Source organism: Nicotiana tabacum, chromosome 6 (genome assembly GCF_000715075.1).
Source record: "Nicotiana tabacum cultivar K326 chromosome 6, ASM71507v2, whole genome shotgun sequence".
Lineage (NCBI taxonomy): Eukaryota > Viridiplantae > Streptophyta > Magnoliopsida > Solanales > Solanaceae > Nicotiana > Nicotiana tabacum.
Window position 1 is genome coordinate 172792908 of NC_134085.1, and position 18437 is coordinate 172811344.

At 33.8% G+C, this 18437-nt stretch overlaps 1 protein-coding gene, 1 long non-coding RNA gene and 1 pseudogene across 2 annotated transcripts; 1 reads left to right on the top strand and 2 right to left on the bottom strand.

The window, feature by feature from the left end:
- The first annotated feature begins 1572 nt into the window (after positions 1-1572).
- On the top strand, positions 1573-3747 carry LOC107801408 (uncharacterized). Its single transcript, XR_001651633.2, has 2 exons — positions 1573-1924; positions 3537-3747. It is a non-coding gene; the product is annotated as an uncharacterized LOC107801408 (long non-coding RNA).
- Positions 3748-4981: 1234 nt separating this feature from the next.
- On the bottom strand, positions 4982-8141 carry LOC107801409 (uncharacterized; annotated as a pseudogene).
- Positions 8142-10076: 1935 nt separating this feature from the next.
- LOC107801405 (uncharacterized) lies at positions 10077-11611 on the bottom strand. The gene is made up of 2 exons (XM_016624733.2): positions 11298-11611; positions 10077-10561 (listed from the first exon to the last, which is right to left on the bottom strand). The coding sequence occupies exons 1-2, from the start codon at positions 11503-11505 to the stop codon at positions 10377-10379; spliced, it is 393 nt and encodes a 130-aa protein (XP_016480219.1). The 5' UTR covers positions 11506-11611; the 3' UTR covers positions 10077-10376.
- Positions 11612-18437: the final 6826 nt, after the last annotated feature.

Here is an 18437-nt window from a genome sequence, read left to right on the forward strand (position 1 = left end):
GTATTCCTTTTGCATTTTCTTGATATCTTTGCATGATTTGCCAGCTGGGTTGGTAGATTATTTTGCTGCACTGTGATTTTTCAACGTGCAATATTTATTTTATCAAGAGACCATCGCCAACTCCAGTAGTATGCATGATTATTTATGTGAAAAAAATGGGCATCAGAACTGCCCCTTCTTATCCTCTCTGTTATGTTTGTGCTCATCCATGATTCCCCCTCAATGGACCGAGTACCTAGTACTAATACCACCAGGTGAAGATTCCTCATGAGATAAGGCATAGCCACAGTAACGTCCCCTGCAAAAAAGAAAACTTCGTTAGTGAAAATTTTCATCACCTTGTTCTCCTCCCTAAGGACTTGAGCATGATAGATGACTGTGACATTTCCTTCAGAAACACATTGTTCTTCCTTGTATATTGCCTGGCCCCCGATATGATTTGTTGAAGTTGTAGACTGGAACGTGATTACGATCCACAAACCCCAAATTCCACAAACCCCAAATTCCACGTGCATGCTTAACAGTTTCCACTATACACCAGTTGTGTATACAGCTGAAGAAAAATATTTCAATGAATGCATGTATTTTCCAGTGCTGATTAGAGTGAACTCTGATGTATTCCAGTTCATGTGCCTTTGAGTTGTCTATATGTATTTGTATCTCCTCCCATGAAGCCCCATTTGATCCTAGGATTATTTGGTAATAGCACCTGCATACCACAGAAAATCTGATCAGCAGTGTGCTCCTTCCTTTCCTTGCTGCTATGCTTGTGCTCATCCATGATTTCCCTTCAGTGGAATGAGTACAATGTGCTAATACCACCATTTGAAGGTTCGTCAATAGATGAGGCATAGCCACAGTAATGTTCCCTGCAAAATAGATGAGGCATTGCAATCCTTATAGCATAGCTGGTTAAATTTTTATTTTTTCATCTCTTTTGATACTCACAGGTGGTTAAACTTTTATTTTCTAGTTTACTAGATAAGTTTCATGTTTTTTTGATACTTTTGAACATTGTAGAACAAATTTGACAGTGATGACATAAATGATCAATGAGATCATGTCTTGAAACATATGAGAAAATTATGGAACAATTGGAGAGGATTGTTGCGCAAGGATGTTAAGTCGAAGCCATTTCGTGATGCTCTAAAAGATGTGCCAAATGAGGTAGACAAGAGTGATTGGGAATGGTTTGTCAAGGAGCAATTTTTTAACTGAAATTTTTTAGGTATGATATCGTAGCTATTTATTAACATCTTGTAATATTAAGTGGCTGGCCATAATTTTTCAATGTATTTTCAATTTAGGAAAAAAGTGCAAGAAATTCAGTCAATAGGTCTAAGTTGAGTATGTCTCATCGTACGGGTAGGAAGCCAATTAGAGAGATCATTTATGAATTGGTGAGTAATCCTCCAGATGTGGCAACTATATTTTTTGAAACTCGTAAGAAGGACAACAAGTTTGTTGAACCTGAAACCAATGAAAAATATGTATATTTATTGATAATTTTTATTTTACATCATTAGTTTACGTTGTTGCAGTATTTAATTAAATTATCTTTCATTTTATAGGTTAAAATCCAAGAAGTGGTGCAATCTGAATCATCTCTTACAAACATTGAGGTTGTAGAGAGGTGCTTTGAACCTCAATGCAAGAGTTATGTAGTTGGATTAGGTGCTGGGATAACCGCTAAGGAGTTGAAAGGTGGTAACTCCTCGAAAACTGCATTACTAGAGATGTCGAATGCTACTGAAAAAGAAAACGAATCACTAAAAGGACGCATGGAAGGGCTAGAGAGTAAATATGATGTGTTAGAGAGTAAATATGATGTGTTAGAGAGTAAATATGCACAGCTTGCAAGTGTTGTATTTGATCAGACTTCATCACCATCTTCAATTGAGCAATATATTGAAGCATTTAACAGGTTAGTAGATTGAAGTCCTATTGTATTCTGTGATAAAATTATTGCAATGTTCATGTGAAATTTTCTTCTTATGTTGTTCAGGTTTATGAATAAACAAATTTATAGTCATTGAAACAAGTGAATTTAAGTAAGTCACATACAATTACATACTTTTCCCCTAAACTTCCATAACAATCTGTTTCCCATTAAGTACTTTATTTTTATCCTTTGTTTAGTGATAAACCCATGTTATAAAAATCTTAGAGCCGCGTCCGCCTCTAGTCGAGGTGCGCGCTAGCTTAACCTTGCATGCACTACAATTTTAAAGAAATGTTAGTTTCAGCCAGCTTTATTACATGACTTTGATATTGTTCTAACGCTATAAACTGCTGCATAAAGTGGTATAAATCTTGCCATATTTTCATGTCCAAGACTCTGTGCCTTGATGCGGTCCTATGAAAAGGTACGGACCGTTGGGAGATGAAGTGGTACAGTTGCAGTCAAGTTCCAATTGTACAAAAATGACCCGAACTGAAACTCTGGATTGTCTAATCCTTCTTTTTCGTTTTTTCTCTACATCAATAAATTTCATGCATCCTTTATTCTTCTGGAAATTCGTTGATAAAGTAGCCAAAAAAAGAATGACTTTTTGAAAATCCTAGCTTTAATTAGGACTTGAAAATGACAGACGAAAATAAGTGGATATTGGGTATGATGATGAAAATGTTGATAGGAAGTATATATGATTGTCACCAAGTACATGTGGAGTTCCAATCACACTTGTCAATATCGTACTTTAGTATAACTTTAATATCATCCTTTTGATGAAAAAGCTTTAGTGTCCATATTTTTTCAAGTGGAGGATTCCTTTACATTAGTTGCCCACATTTTGTAAAGTATGGTTCTAAGAACTGAAATAAAAAAAGAATAAAATCATCACTAAAGTAATTTAGGAAACTACTAAGTTGCAAAAGGAACAACATGGTTGTACCTCGTACACTATCTTGAAGAAGTATAGATTAGTCATCTGGTTACTACCTTCTGCAAGAAAACATAAAAACAATTTTATATATAATACCTTCTGCAAGAAAACATAAAAACAATTTTATATATAATAGAAATTCATCAATTCAGCATCATTGGCATATGGAAAAGATCATTCCACTAATAGAGATGGAGTTAATACAACTGTAGGATGTCTTATGAAATCTAAATGTGTTGATATTGTTGTTGCTGCATCAAAAATAGCTTTTTTCATGTGCCCATTAAAAAGTTTAATTAGGAAAATTAACTCATTTTTTGTATCTCAATCGCCTATCCCCGTGATCTGTAGAATTGCAAGAAGCTGGATACAGGATTTGCTTTCCAAAAAGTGTCGTCGTGCAGGTTTTAATGTAATAGGATTTAGTGATGTAAAATTATATGTCATTAGTCAGTCTTATGATCATTGTACACAAACAGAGAAAATTTAATGAAGCCTTTCAATGAAGCCTTTAATGGAATTATTAAGTTGTCATGCATTTGTTATGTTAACAGATCTGATTTTTCTTTATTAACTGGCATACATTTGCTCTTTCTTTTTTAGTTATTTATTCTTTGTTACTAAACTAGCATACATTTGTTATGTTAACAGATCAAATATTTGAAGTCCGAAGAACCTATCCTTGAAGAAAGTGTTAGCAAGGTGAAGTACAAGAGATTTATATTTTGTTAGGGATGATTTAAAGACACTGTACATATGATGCAATTTTATGCTTCTCTTTTAAGAATTATAAAAAATGATGTCATACAATTTAGATTGGTTTTTGGTAAATATGATACTTTAGTTCTTGTATTAACAAAGATATCAAGTATTTGGTTATTTTTGAGTGTTGTTGGGTGTGTATGAAAGCATATAAATTTTCGTAATTATATTTACTATAATTTTACATTAGATAAGGAAGATGTGGTCAATCAAAACTCTTTAACTATAAGTTTCTCAAACAGATAAATGGACATTAACGAAGGGCAGTTTGGTTCTTAAAAGTAGTTATACCTCTAACGAAGGGAATATCAGTCGCTAAAGCACTTGTAATGATTGAATTAGTTGTTGTCATTAAAGACTTTTAACGACTAGATAACAAATTAGTGAAGGGAAAATCCGGTCGTTAAAAGGGATGTATAACGACCGGAAAATTATGTCGCCACTAAAGGATATTTTACGACCGGCCTGTAATTCGGTCGTTAACTTTTAACGTCTGGGCTTTTAACGACCGGTGACGACCGGATTTTTTTTGGCCGTTAACAACCTATAACGATCGGATTTGGATTTTTAACGACCAAATTTTCCCTCGCTAAAGGCCTATTTTCTTGTAGTAAGCATCACTGCATTAGTCTCCGCTCCAATTGGTTTGACATAACTCCCTACCTCTAACTCAGACTGTGTCAAAAAACTTGGTACATACACAAAGAGAAGAATTCACCGACTCTAATGAACAGCAGACAGATCACAGACATGTTACATGCAAAATCCATCAAGTCGTGGCAGCTGCAGGCGGCCACCACCGGTGGTTGATCATGGAAATTATGAGGAGAACTAGGAGGAGAATGCTGATGTTAAGATAACCTTGATTTAGAAACTTTTCCAACCATGCTAACAGTGCAACATGTCCTATAGTGTCAGCCTTATGTGATATGCTTTGCTCTTTTAGCATTTACTATGTATATATTGACCTTATAGAAACATAATAAATGTCATGCTCATGCAAGGAAGATGCAACAAAATTAGCTGCCGCAAAGAAAAAACATTAATTTCAATCGATTTGTCACAAATTGTGTGCTATCTTGTGTTAATCACTTAACACAACTGAGTACTTAACAAACAAATGATAATTAAAGGAAGATAATTCATTTTATTGCCACAGTTCACACCCCACAGCCTAGATTAGCAGACAACTTATAGGGCTTTAAGAACTAGAATATAGATGGCAAAAGCAGCTTCAAAAAGTTTGAAGTTGGTACTATTCTCTCAAAGAAGAGACTCATTTTGTTTTCCTTTTCTTTCAGGGGGTGGGGTGCAGGGGGGATGAGAAGCAGCTGTTAAAATACGAATAGGTCATCTCATTAACATGGTTTTTGATATGGTTTGAGAACAAGGATAGCTAATACGTCACCATGCGACCAAAGTAACTGACAATTCTTATGCAAAATACCATGTAAGAGTTTCCCTTGCGAACCTGTATTAATTATGAATGTGGAAAAACATTTTGAAATGCCAAAGAGAAGGCAGATCAATAACCTTCCATTTATCTTCTACAAGAAAATGCCAGCTGGAAAGAGCTTATGTCATGCATGCAGCAAGCTAGATTCTTTTAATTTCATGGTTTTTGCATGCAGCCTTTCCATGAATGCAGGATTTGCTTTGAGCCTCTGCTTCACATATGAAGTTCGAACATCCTCTACCATTTTGTTAGCCTTTCCAGCCTCTTCAATGAGACCAAATAGAGTCCTTAGGCAGTCCTTTCTATTCTCCTCACGGTGTTCAAATCTGAGGAAAAAGAAACATTTGATTCATGGTAAGTTTCACAAACTTCAAATGGGCGTATAAAGGAGCACCAATAAGCAGCAGTCAAATACTTCCTTAAGTAACTGTTTCAACAGATAGTTACACAATAATACTCAGTTGGAAGCTAAGCCTAAACATACAACAAACCCATAACAAGATCAGACACTAGTAATCTAGATGCATCTACAATGTGACTTTACCTTTCACTGGTTATGGTAAGCTCGTCTCTCCCAGGATGATAGCGGTTTTCAACCAATTCTCTTAAGTGACGAAATTGATGCTTTGACAAACCCAACTCCTTCACCGTAACAGCCAATTTGACTTTCCTATTTTTTGGATGCCATGCATCACCACCAGGAGCAAAGACCACCCTTGTTTGCCATCTAAGAACTGGCCCTTCACCTGGCGGGTCATACAAATTCTTATTCTTATCTGGCAAAGTAGTCTCGTCAAACTGTGGAGCATCCTTCTCCATCAGTTTTGCGCACTCCACGACCACCCCATCCTCGAACTCCTTGAACAATGCATAGCCTTCTTCAAGGGTAATCTCACCTTTTTCAACCCTTTCACCTATCTCATCAAACTTAACTTCCACCTTCTTCTTAATTTCGTCAGGGTAAAATAAAACATCCAATGAGTCAAGGAATCCAAATACAAAATAGATTGGGATGTCAAATAGATCAACAAAAACTGACTCTACAATCTGTAAAAGACAAGTTCAGGTATTGTCCTAAAGAGACAACATTAGGTGAAACTGAAATAATATAAAGGTTGCAACTTCATACAAGCTATCAAAAAATTAGGAAGCAAGGATATATATATAGCTGACTGAAGAGTTAAAGAATTTTGTTATGAAGGTAACATGTAATTTGCTCAATCAAGAAATTTTAATTTACTTTTTCATTGTTCTACCACACCTCTTTGAGATTTAACCATTCTTTTCTTAACTACACCAATTTCATAAGCCTAGTGGGAAAAAATTAGAAAACGAAAATTTATATAACTATAAAACTTACTGTGGAAATCTTACCCTGGGCCCATCAAAGTTTCGGCATTATCAGTAGGATAGCTGAATTGGAGCATAGATATTATTTTTAATTGTTAACTGGAGCAAGGAAATTATGCACCTGCCTAATATGAAAAACTTTTCAAGAAGTCAATAGAGCATTCAAAAGTAGTACCAGGTAGAATTTTATCCCAGCTAAGCATCTCCTGCAAAATTTCCACACACTCCTTCGTATCCCTAAGATACCCATGCTCGTAGCCTCTTTTATCATATCATCCCACTTTCTGTCACCCATGTTGAAGAATTGATCAGACGCCATTCTCTTTTTCACTAAATCCGTTGTGTCATACAAATCTTCAATCTCTTCATCAGTGGAGTGAGCGTCCTCGAAATCCGATTCAATCTCTTGGTCATTTACATCATCCAGGGTTTCATTTGAAGCTCCTCCATTAACTCATCATCTGTATGCTCATGCTTTCTCGTTAATTTCCTCTTTAAAATTGCTTCAAGAATTGACGGAGGCGCCTCTTCATTGCCTTTGTTGAAGTACTCCTCAATCCGCGTCTTCAACTCTACAGCAGATATAACAAACGAGATTACTTAATATGAAAACAAAGATACCGATTTAAATTTAAAATATATAATCCCCGATCTTATACAACAAAGTACTCCTAAAGGAATATCCATTGGACAGAACGCCATGAAAGTTGAAAAACAACTTTTTTTTTCTGGGACATTGCAATTGGAATAACAAACATAGAGACGATAATAAACTAGAACCCAGAATTCTATCCTTTAAACTGTCTCCAATATCTTATTGTCAGCAATCAGAATCAATTATTTTCTTTTTTTCAATAACAGCAGCTTACGCATCTCAACTATTCCACCAAGTACCTATTACCTCCCACCAACACTTATCGGGTAACTAATCATCAATCCTAGCAAGAGAGATCCATTAAATTACTGATTAACCAGAAAAATCACTCTTTTTAAAAAATTTAACCAGCAAAATCGCTAAATAATGCAGTTTCCTAGTATACTACATGCATCATAGACCAAAAACTAATTTCGTCCATACTTTTTTCAGCGAGGAAATTAACCCCACAACCCCATTTTCTCATATTTCAGAAATTACCGCTGAACCCCCAAAAAAATATGAAGATCAGAAAATACAAGGTTTCTCACCTTTGTTGTTGATATCTTCAACATTGAGAGAGACCTCTTTCTTTGTGGATTCAACCAAGCTAGTCTCGGGCTGAGGGCTTGGTTCAGATGAGTTCTGATTCGATGAATCATTTTCTGATGATGAGAAGAATCTAAACTTTGAGGGGGAAATGAGAAATAACTGGGGAGTGTATGATTCTAGCTGCTACTGTTGATATAATTCAGATTTGATTTGAAGTTATGAGAGAGATGGAAGTTGCGAGAGCACAGAGAAAGAGCTCGTCTCATGGCTTTAGGGTTTAGCGTCTCTCTCTAAGTTTCAGCTTTTTCTCGGGTTTTAGGAGGGGTTTTTGTTCTTCACCTTTTCCGAATTTCCTCACATCTAACAGTTTCGTCTCTCGTTTGGTTCTTCAGCAAAAATGAAGAATTTCAGTGAAGGCCATTTGGATAAAAGCCCAATCTGATTGCAACGGAGCTTTTGCATCTATACCCGATTTTGGGGTTACAATTGGAGCTATACCCATTTTGTAAAAAATTTGCAAGCCTAATCATTTTACGATCAACTTCAAACTTATCGAGTCTAAGTATAATTCACTTAAGGCCAACTAAATCTAAAGTTAATTTTTGCACTTAAGATGTACTTAAGGCCAAATAAGTATGAAGTGCAACAAATATTTTTATGCACTTAAGGTCAGAGAGGTCTGAAGTAAAAAAATTGCACGTAAGATGTACTTAATGTCAAATAAGTCTGAACTGAAAAAATTGCACTTCAAATTCACTTAAGGTCAGGTAGTTCTGAAATGCAACCAATGATTGTATAAAATATTATATAAGAGAAAGTAATTACCTTGTGATTTGTCCTCTACCTGACAGGAAGCCAAAGATCAAAAAATGCATTTTGTTCTTGTTTTACTAGAATGCCATCTTTAGCTTCTTAGATAACTACTTTTCTTAGAATACTAAAAACACTAATAGAATGAGGCTTTCATTTGGGCATGTCCCCTTGTTAATTTGTACAGAGATGCTCAATATAATCAACATATGTATGGAAAGAACTTTCGATGTTCTACTCTAGTAAATATGCCAATGCCATAATGTGGTTTAACTTAATTCATAGCACTGCCCAGGGTCTTATATGGTGTCAGGGACTATTTGAATTTACTTCCAGCAACAATTAAAACGCTTTCGCAGATACTATATCCTGAACTTTGACGTATCTTTTAAGTTGTCAAGTTGCACCTACACAATTAACAGATACATGATTTTGCCTTTGCTTTGTTTCTATGCTGGCACTTAATTCACTTCCATTATTTTTGCAGTAGATGATTTTAGCTTTTTGTCTTTACTTTGTATCAGTTTTCAGATGAAGCCTTTTAAAGAAAAAATAAATGTAAATATTTCTTCCAAGCAGTAAGCTTATGCTTTTACGATTGATGGAAGGATGCATGATGCATGATGCTGATGTTTCAACACTTAGACAAACTCTAATCGCATATGTTTTGGAACTAGAAGGAACTTGTAATATTGCACTATGAGGTGCTTGGTTTCTGCCCTCCATGCCATGAACATGAATAATGTATATGATGTGACATTTTATGTGGTTGAGTTCTTATAGTATCATTGAGGATTCAAGTATAGTGATTTGGTCCCATATAGACATTTTATTTGTGACATCCAAAACCTTATGAGAATTTTGTAGGAACAACTAGAGTAAATAGTTAGGTCGGGCACATGCCATCTAGTTTAAAAATAGACCAGAGTCTTTATACTATCCAAGTATAATTTGCTTTCCACTCAACAAGCAACAAGCGCACCCAACTTAGGCCCGTTTTGGCCATGAGTTTTGCCAAAATAAATTTGGGATTTATTTTCAAAACTCATGTTTGACCATAAATTTTTCCCACATTTTGGCCAAATTCCAAATCCTAAATCCCATGATTTTGGGCCAAAATCCTAAAACTTGGAATTATATATGTGTTTTTCCAAAATAAAGTTGAAAAATATATTTTGAAAACATATGTCCAAACACATTTTCATCTTCAAACCAAACTTCACCCAAATCAGATTTTTCAAAATAAATTTGAGATCTATGGCCAAACGCTAGCTTAATTTCAAGAATAGTTAACCCAATAACCTTCATCTAGACTGTAGAATGTGAATGGTTATTTGAAAAGATTGCAATCCTCTTTCACATAACTTTCTTTCTAACTGCTAAAAAGTAGGACTAATGACTATGTTGCATTTTCCTAAATTATTGTAAGTTAACATTGGTATAAACATCCGTGCGGGTAAGTATGATAGACGCAAAGCTCCAAAAGTATTTCAATTTCTATCATTAGCCCAAATGGACTAATGAAAAAAAAAAAAAAAAAAGGAAATAACAAGTGTCTGCAATTTGGACATAATACACCACCATGTTCTCGGCTATAGAACATGTACAAGTCATCTGTATTTTATAACATCTTACATTGGATTGAGCCTGTTCAATGCACAGTACAGTTGAGGAACTTAGAATTATTTGGTCCTCTTTCTTATGTATTCTCCTTTTGGTTAACTCCCACCACAATGGTGATCTTTATAGAAAAGAGAAAAAACAGCAAGATATATAAAGATGGAATTACATCGACAAAAACATGAAAATACAAAAAATTAATACTCTAAAAACTCGCTCGATGACAATCATGGATCTATAACCTTGTATTCTCAATGGTTAATCAATTGCAGTACTCATACAGGTACAAATTACTCTGTGCTTCAATTCAATCGGAGTTGGACCCTTTATCAGCAGCATCATGCTGTCGGGGTTGGGCTTGAAGGTCATTCATCAATTCCTCATCTGATTCCTCACTTTTTCCAGCCAACTTTCTTTTCAGTATGGCTTCAAATATTGATGGGAATGCTTCTTCATCTCCTTCAAAGAACTTATCTATCTGCCTCTTCAGCGCTGCAATAATAGGACAAGAAATCAATTTTAGATATAAATTCCATCCTTGTTTCAACCATATGTCTGTAACTGAGACAATACCTAATGGGGAGGACCATTAACTGGGAAAGCTATGAGTTACATGTAAAGGTTGATATCTAACTAGTGCTAATTCACATAGGCGGAGCCAGGATTTGAACCTTATGGGTTCGGAATTGTAATCATGTTAAGTTACTGGGTTCTAAATTAATAATTAGTACATATTCAATGAATTTCTTAAGATAAATACATAATTTGAACAAAAGTTACTGAATTCGGCCGAACCCGCATCCCGTACTCAACCTACGCCCCTGCTAATTCACCTCAAACTAGTGTTAATGACAATTACTTCCAATAAAGAAAAAAAACTGAAGTCAAATATAAATATCAATACAATTAATCGAATAAAGTAATTTCTGCTTAGCCTTTATCCTCTTTACTCAATGCTTCAGTTGGAACTTCCATTTTTCTTTTGTCAATCCAGTTATTTTGGTAGAAATTTGACAACTTTACTCTCAAACAACTCATATTTCAAGATTTAGTAAACTCAAATTTTCCGGGAGAAGGGGAGGAAATTCAAAATGAAAACACGGAAGTGTTCCCAATAATGAAAGATGAATAGAGTCGTGAAAATCAAATTTTCTGACAATTGAAACACAAAATTACGATCTCGAAACAAGCTAAACTATTAACTTCTTTTTTGGAACTAATGAATCACCTTTATTGCTGATATCATCTTCATCGTGAAGGCTATTATCATTGCTATCACGAGTATGACCCGAGTTTGATCCAGCAAGAGGTTGATTAGGGCTTTTGGAAGAGAAAAGTCTATAGTTGGACCAAAATGAAGTGGTAGCAGGGCAAGGATTCGGCATTAACAAACTGCGCGAATAGAGGTAAACATTTCTTGCAACGGATGGTTTCATCTCGATCTTCTTCGCGTTAGGGTTTTTGTTCTTCAGCTTTTGCAAATTTCCTTACCGGTTCAACAGTTTAGTTTCTCGTTCGGTTCTTCACCAAAAATGAAGAATTTACATAGAAGGCCATTTGGATAAAAGCCCAATCTGATTGTGGCGCACGCAGATAAAAATTGCACGGGTCGCCCTATTTGATCGCCCCCATTTAACCTATATCTCACTTTTTTTTAAAGTTTTAATTTGTACCCATATTTTAAACAATTTCAGCCCCATTTTTCCTCTTCCTTCTCCTCCTTTGTTTTCTTTTTTTCTTCTTCTTCTTTCTTCTTCTACTGATGTTGGTGCTGCTATGAAACCTCAGTTCATGGGATAATTGTCATAAATATGTTTATTAGATTATTTAATAACAAATTATAAATAATTACGTAAGTTAGTAGACAATAATTTGTGAATATTTCCACGTACGTAAGTTAGTAGATAATGATAATTATGTTCTTTTAACATTTATTGTTTCCAAAATTTATGATTTAGATACTGTTGACAATCTAATTATTTATCTAATATGTTATATAGATTATAGTGCTGAAGTTTTTACAAATGAACTAAATAACTTCAGCATCTTCTGCTGAAGTTTTTGAAAAAACTTTTACGATAAAGCTAATGCATCCATGACAAAAAAAACTTCAGCTTTTAGTGCTGAAGTTTTTACAAATGAACTAAATAACTTCAGCATCTTTTGCTGAAGTTTTTGAAAAAGTTTTTCCATGACAAAAAAACGTCAGCTTATTTAGTGCTGAAGTTTTTATAAATGAACTAAATAACTTCAGCATCTTCTGCTGAAGTTTTTGAAAAAGCTTAATGACAAAACTAATAAATCAGGGACAAAAAAAACTTTAGCTTATTTAGTGCAATTACAAATAAAAACTTCAGCAAATAGAGAATAAAACTTCAGCCACTATGCTTAAGTTCAACAATTACAAACAAAAACTTCAGCAAATAGAGAACAAAACTTCAGCTACTATGCTTAAGTTCAGCAATTACGAACAAAAAGTTCAGCACACTTGCTACTTCAGGTCCGTCTACTAGAATGCTGAAGTTTTGCGTGATTGCCTTTGCTACTTTAGCCCCGTATGCTGAAGTTCGCGAAAAAGTGGATATGCTTGTAATATTTTTTGCAAAACGGGCACAAGCTAAAACGTAACCCAAAAAACGGGTATACATGCAAATCCCCCGCAGGCTGATTTCCGTAAATATCCCTTTTTGGGCGTTTAGATTGTGTTTTTATTTTTAAATATGGTGCAAATATAGCCTTGAATAATTATTTCTCCGACAATATTAGACTCAAGTAGAATATTTGCTCATATAATTTTCAGTTTGCTCACACAATATTAGGCTGTGGACTAGCATTTGCTATATCTTACAAAATTGTAGACGTGGTCTAACGTTTTCTCATAAGATTTTTAGTTTGCAAAACAGATATTTAGACCATAATTTAAAGATCCATTAATGATAAGATAAATAAAAAGAAAGTCAATGTATTTACTAAATAATTAATACGAAAAGGTACAACCAGTGAAAACTTCATTTCAACGCATGATAAGATGTAATATGTGATTTACCAATCGTTTATATTATTTGGGCCTAGATGTAATTAAAAGAAGAGTTAACACAATAGCTGTCCACCCAACTAATTAAACTAAAAATAATCGATGGAGGTATAATATATGCATAATTAATGTATTATATGTATGATTAATGTATAATATATGTATATGATTAGAAAAAGTAAACAATGAATATTGTCGACTATTTGTGTAAAGATCCCTAATTAAAAAGGAATACTTTATATAAGAAATATATTATATTTAGATTATTTATAAAATTGTATTATCTTTAAATATGGAGTAACATTACAAATTTAACATAATTGAGTAGTTTAAAATTTAATAATTCGTTAAATTTGTAAAATTTACTAGTGGAGGGATCAAAAGTGTATATCTTAATTAGGTGAAGGTTGAATATGCTTGGCAGATATTTATAAGAACCAAAATAATTTTTTAAAATATTTCAGGGACTATATATATATATAAATAGGAAAACTGAGGTGGCGTGCCTCTATAGCTAGTATTTCTATTTATCTATTTTGTCAATTTTTAGTCTTTTCTCCTTTGTGAAATTATTTAAAAAATGTTTCACTAAAGAAAATTCAACAGTCACTTCTTCTCCCTAAAAAAACGGTTACTTCCTTTAACTCTCTTAATTAGACCTCCATTCTCTTCCTCCATTTTCTTCTTCCAAAAAGAACCTTTGCTTCCTTTAATTCTCTTAATTAGGCCTCCATTTCTTTATCTCCTTTTTCCTTATCACTTTACCTCTTCTTCCTCCTTTCTCCACAGGCAATAATCAAGGTAAATATCCTCTTTCTGTCTTTTGAAATTTATTTTGTTGGTATTTAGTGTATCTTTATTTCCAGTATATTGAATTTCGGTTGGATTTTAGATTCATTTGGGTAATTATCAGTGTGCTTCATTTTCTTTGGTATGTTTAATAATAACTATTTTACTTTCCTTTTACTCAAATTGATTTTCTGATGATTAGTTGTGTACACTTTGCATCTTCGTCCGTTTTTCATTTGTTCCCTTCACATTTCCGGCTTTGCTCGATTTCTATGTTAGTTCGTTCTTTGTGCGACGCTTCTATTTATATTTGGTCTATGTTTCTTTTGACTGTATGGTCCTTCATATTGATCGATTTTTTGTATTTTCTCTAGCTTCTTAGAGTTACTCGACTATCAATTCTTACTATGGCTATGACATAATTGACTTTTGGGACATTCTCTAATTTTGGTTACCTTCTTTAATCAAATTTTAAAATAGTAAATTTGACTCTTACAATAAGACTAAAACTGGATATATCTATATACGTGTAATTAATATACATAGGAAAAAATAGGTTATAAAATTTGTTAAAGATATTATTCATAGATAGAATATTAAACTTGAATAAGCTTTCATTATCTTTGATATGAACGCAAGAAGCATTTATGACTTTGTTGGCAAGAATGCGCAGTTGCATTAGAAGCCAAACTACTTTGAAATGAAAGATTGAAAATATAATGTCTTAGATTTTTTTAATCACAAGTTCAAGAGTTCTATATTTGATGCAAAAAGTTGCTAAGAACCAGAGTATGACATGAAGCTACTATTCAAGATATGTAGTCCTTTGCCTATGTAATAACTTATTTCTTTTGTGGTAAGGCAGAGATAATTGTTGTATATAAAAATTGTGAGAGGCTCTATATTTGACATGATAGACTAAAACGGGACACCATAACACAAAGAAAATTTATCTTTAAGGATACAATTTTACTCTTGGTTAATTTAGTTACTAATCAAATCCAGCTTTAGTTGGAATTATTTTTTCCTATATTAATGGCTATTTTTTCTACACCCACAGGATTCAGGAAATTTCAACAATATAAGTTATTTCTCTTTTCTTGTGAGCTTTTGTTTGATATTGTTATATTTACATGACAAGTGTTGTAATATATGTGGATATCTTTTGGTGAATAGGTCATGCCATTCATTAGGAATTAGTCAAGAGAAGTCCCATTGGTGTAGAAGAAGTTGATATACATTGTCTCTCCCTTCTTCTCCTACATTCCCCATGGAAGCAATAAAAATACTGCTACAGATGGAAGTTTTTGCTGTTGTGATAGTGAAGTAAAACTGCAAATTATTGTAAAGAAGTTGGGGGTTTATGCTGGAGTTTGTTGTGAATAAGAAAAGAGAGTTTTATTTCTACTCCATTATTGCACATATTTGATTATTTTTTTTTTTTGTTGAAGAAAGTTCTTCCATATCTCTTAAACCAATTGAAAAAGGCATCGATTAAAAGATTATGATAATTCATTAATTTTGCTTGAATATATATATACACACACACAAATCTGGTGGTAGGAAGATTGAGCCGCCATGGTGAGTGTATACACGTGTTTTTCTCGAAAAACTATGGCTCTTAGCGGAGGTTGAATTAGAAGCTTAAATGTGGTAATTCTCCACTTAAGAAAAGAAATGTAAATGACATTTGCTATGAATAAAAAAGATACCACAAATTGCAAAAAAGGTATCTTTTGGAATTCTTAAAATTAGATATAGGAAAAATTAGAGAAAAAGATTAAATTATAAGTTGTGTCTGAAAAGCACTTGAGAATAGAAAATAACGTAAGAAAACATTTTATCTAAAATCTAATAAATGTTAATGTTTTAACTAATCAAAAGAAATATGGACTTCTTGAGATGTTTTAGAAGGCCGACTTAAGGCAAAGCAATCCGATGAAAATTTTTGCAAGCGATCAAATCTCTATATTGATGTTCTATTCAGTTAACTAAAAAGAAATAACTAATGAAATACCTAAGTAAGGATGTAATTAGTAATCACTAAGAAGACTCAAGAGGGTAAAAGGATGATGGAATAGAATTAGTTCATTTTTTCATTTTTAGAGGCTTCATTTTTTCAGGTAGCCTTGCAGAGGTCATATGGCTTCAAGTTGATTGCCACACTTAGATATACATCTTATCTTGAGTTCCTAATCCTTCACTTTTACATTGGAATTGTCGGGCTTTATGTCCAAAGATAGATGCTTAGAAGATAAGAGTGATTCAGGCTATATCTGTTGAAATAAAATTGTCAAGCAAGACTGTTCTCACTTACAACAATTTCACAGACAATCAGGCATTTACAAATTTGTTCACCCCAAAGATTGGATCTTTTAGTATTGTGTTTCAGTGATTGGCACATACACATACAAACATGACAGCAACTAATACTCATGGATGGTTGGCTGTTGCAAATGACAATCCGGAAAGAGAGAGCAGGCTCCACTTCTAATTTCTGCAGGGAATTTCAAACATAGAGCAAATAGATTAATTTCATACAAACTGGATTAAAAGGTCAAGATGACCTCTATGATTTAAGAGTAAAACCACATATATCAAGTCACTTGTCCGAAGGTATCTAAAGTTATCAAAGCCTAGCTAGATAAAACATGTTGAAAACTTGAACCTATGCTATCACCGAAACAAAATTTCAAGGAGTTCAAATCAGGAAAAAGCAAGCATAGTTGAGCGATCAGTCTTTCTATTCGGCCAGGCTATCATAATTCGAGCTTCTGCCAATATATGGATGTTAATGGAGAAGCACAAGTCAGATATGAAGTGCTTCCATGTAATGAAGGAAAGAACTTTGTTTTTAAGAAGATGCCACCAAAAGTAACTGATAATTCTTTCGCACCAGACCATGTAAGAGTTGCCCTTGCAAACCTGTACTAATTGTGAATGTGGAAAAACGTTCTAAAATATCAAAGAGAAGGCACATCAATAACCTCTCCTTTATCTTCTACAAGAAAATGCCAGCTGGAAAGAGCTTATGTCATGCATGCAGCAAGCTAGATTCTTTTAGCTTCATGGTTTTTGCACGCAGCCTTTCCATGAATGCAGGATTTGCTTTGAGTCTCTGCTTCACATATGAAGTTCGAACTGTTGAGTTCCATGAATTTATTTGTTAAAACAATGCAGAACAAGGGAGGAGAACTCAGAAGTCGAATGATAATTCTGAGAGGAAGGAATGCAATGTATAGCCGATGTTGAATTCTTACCGAAAAGGATATCAGATTGCAATTCGTTTTTCCAGTGTATACACAGTGTATACAGAGTGTAGTTTGAGTGTATACTGAGTGTATATCAATTATATACAGAGTGTATATCAATTGTATACTGAGTGTTTCGAGTGTTTTTTTTCCGGTGTGTTCTTCTTTCTCTACAACTTCTGCTCTATTTATAGCAGTCATGTGAGAGAAATTCGCCCCCTCCATGATGGAACAAGCATTAGGATATCATGGAGGAAGCACTTACATGGTGGAATGAACACTTGCTTGGTGGGAGGAGCACTTGGCCATGGTGGGAGGTGCACTAGGCATCTTGTTGCTTTCTTGGTGCAACACAATACACGGATTGGAAAACATCCGTTACAAACACGGATTATATCACGTTAATATTCACTATTAACAAATAAATTTGGTCCAAATAATTAATCAATCGATCGATCATTTGATCAAATCCGAATCCAAATCCAAATCCCATTTCCCATTCACTCTCATTTTAAGACTATTTCATCTTAAACAAAAACTCAACAATCCAAAACTCAACAATCCCTCATATGAATGGGGAATGGCTATTGTAAGCACGTGATTTTTGACCCTCCCCGGGAATTTTACGTTCTTAAGCTTAAATACTTAATTTAGGACTAATATAGCTATTTTGACTATTTTTACTTTATTTTTCTCGCAAAAGAAAAATTACAAAAAATATATAAATTTTAGTTTATATATCCCTCATAAACTTGAAAAAATCAAAAATTGCACTTTATTTTTTTTACTTTATATAATTTCGAAAATTACAAAAAAATATAATTCTATTAAGGTTTTGTAGTCATTTTAATTTGGAAAAAATGCAAAAGTATTATTTTATATTTTATCTTTATATAAAAACGAAAATTACAAAAAATAGTTTTATTAATATTTTGTAGCTATTTTAAATCTTGAAAAATACTTTAAAAAAAAAGGATATAGTTTTGTTTAAATACTAGTCTTATTTTTGGTAGTTATTTTGCTTACATAGGACTAATTAAGCAACGTGTTCCTATTTCTCGGGTCCGGGCGAAAGAATAATATTCGGGTTCAAACTACCCGGTTTTAGGCCTAATTTTCGGACCTAGCCCATAATAAACCGAGTCCACCGTACACGAGGAACCCCACCACGCGTGGGGGACATAAACCTTGAACCCCACCACGCGTGGGGCTCATTTTTCTGGGCAAATACTATACAAATACACGAACAAACTTTGAAAGAGGGGGGATTTTGAAAATTTTGTTTTGGAAAAGC

Excerpts from the sequence above, each read along its gene's own strand:
- LOC107801405 (XM_016624733.2), bottom strand. The coding sequence starts at position 11,505 with ATGAAACCATCCGTTGCAAGAAATGTTTACCTCTATTCGCGCAGTTTG. Across the intron at positions 10,562-11,297 it reads AGATGATATCAGCAATAAAG|CGCTGAAGAGGCAGATAGAT; the intron begins GTGATTCATTAG and ends CTATTATTGCAG.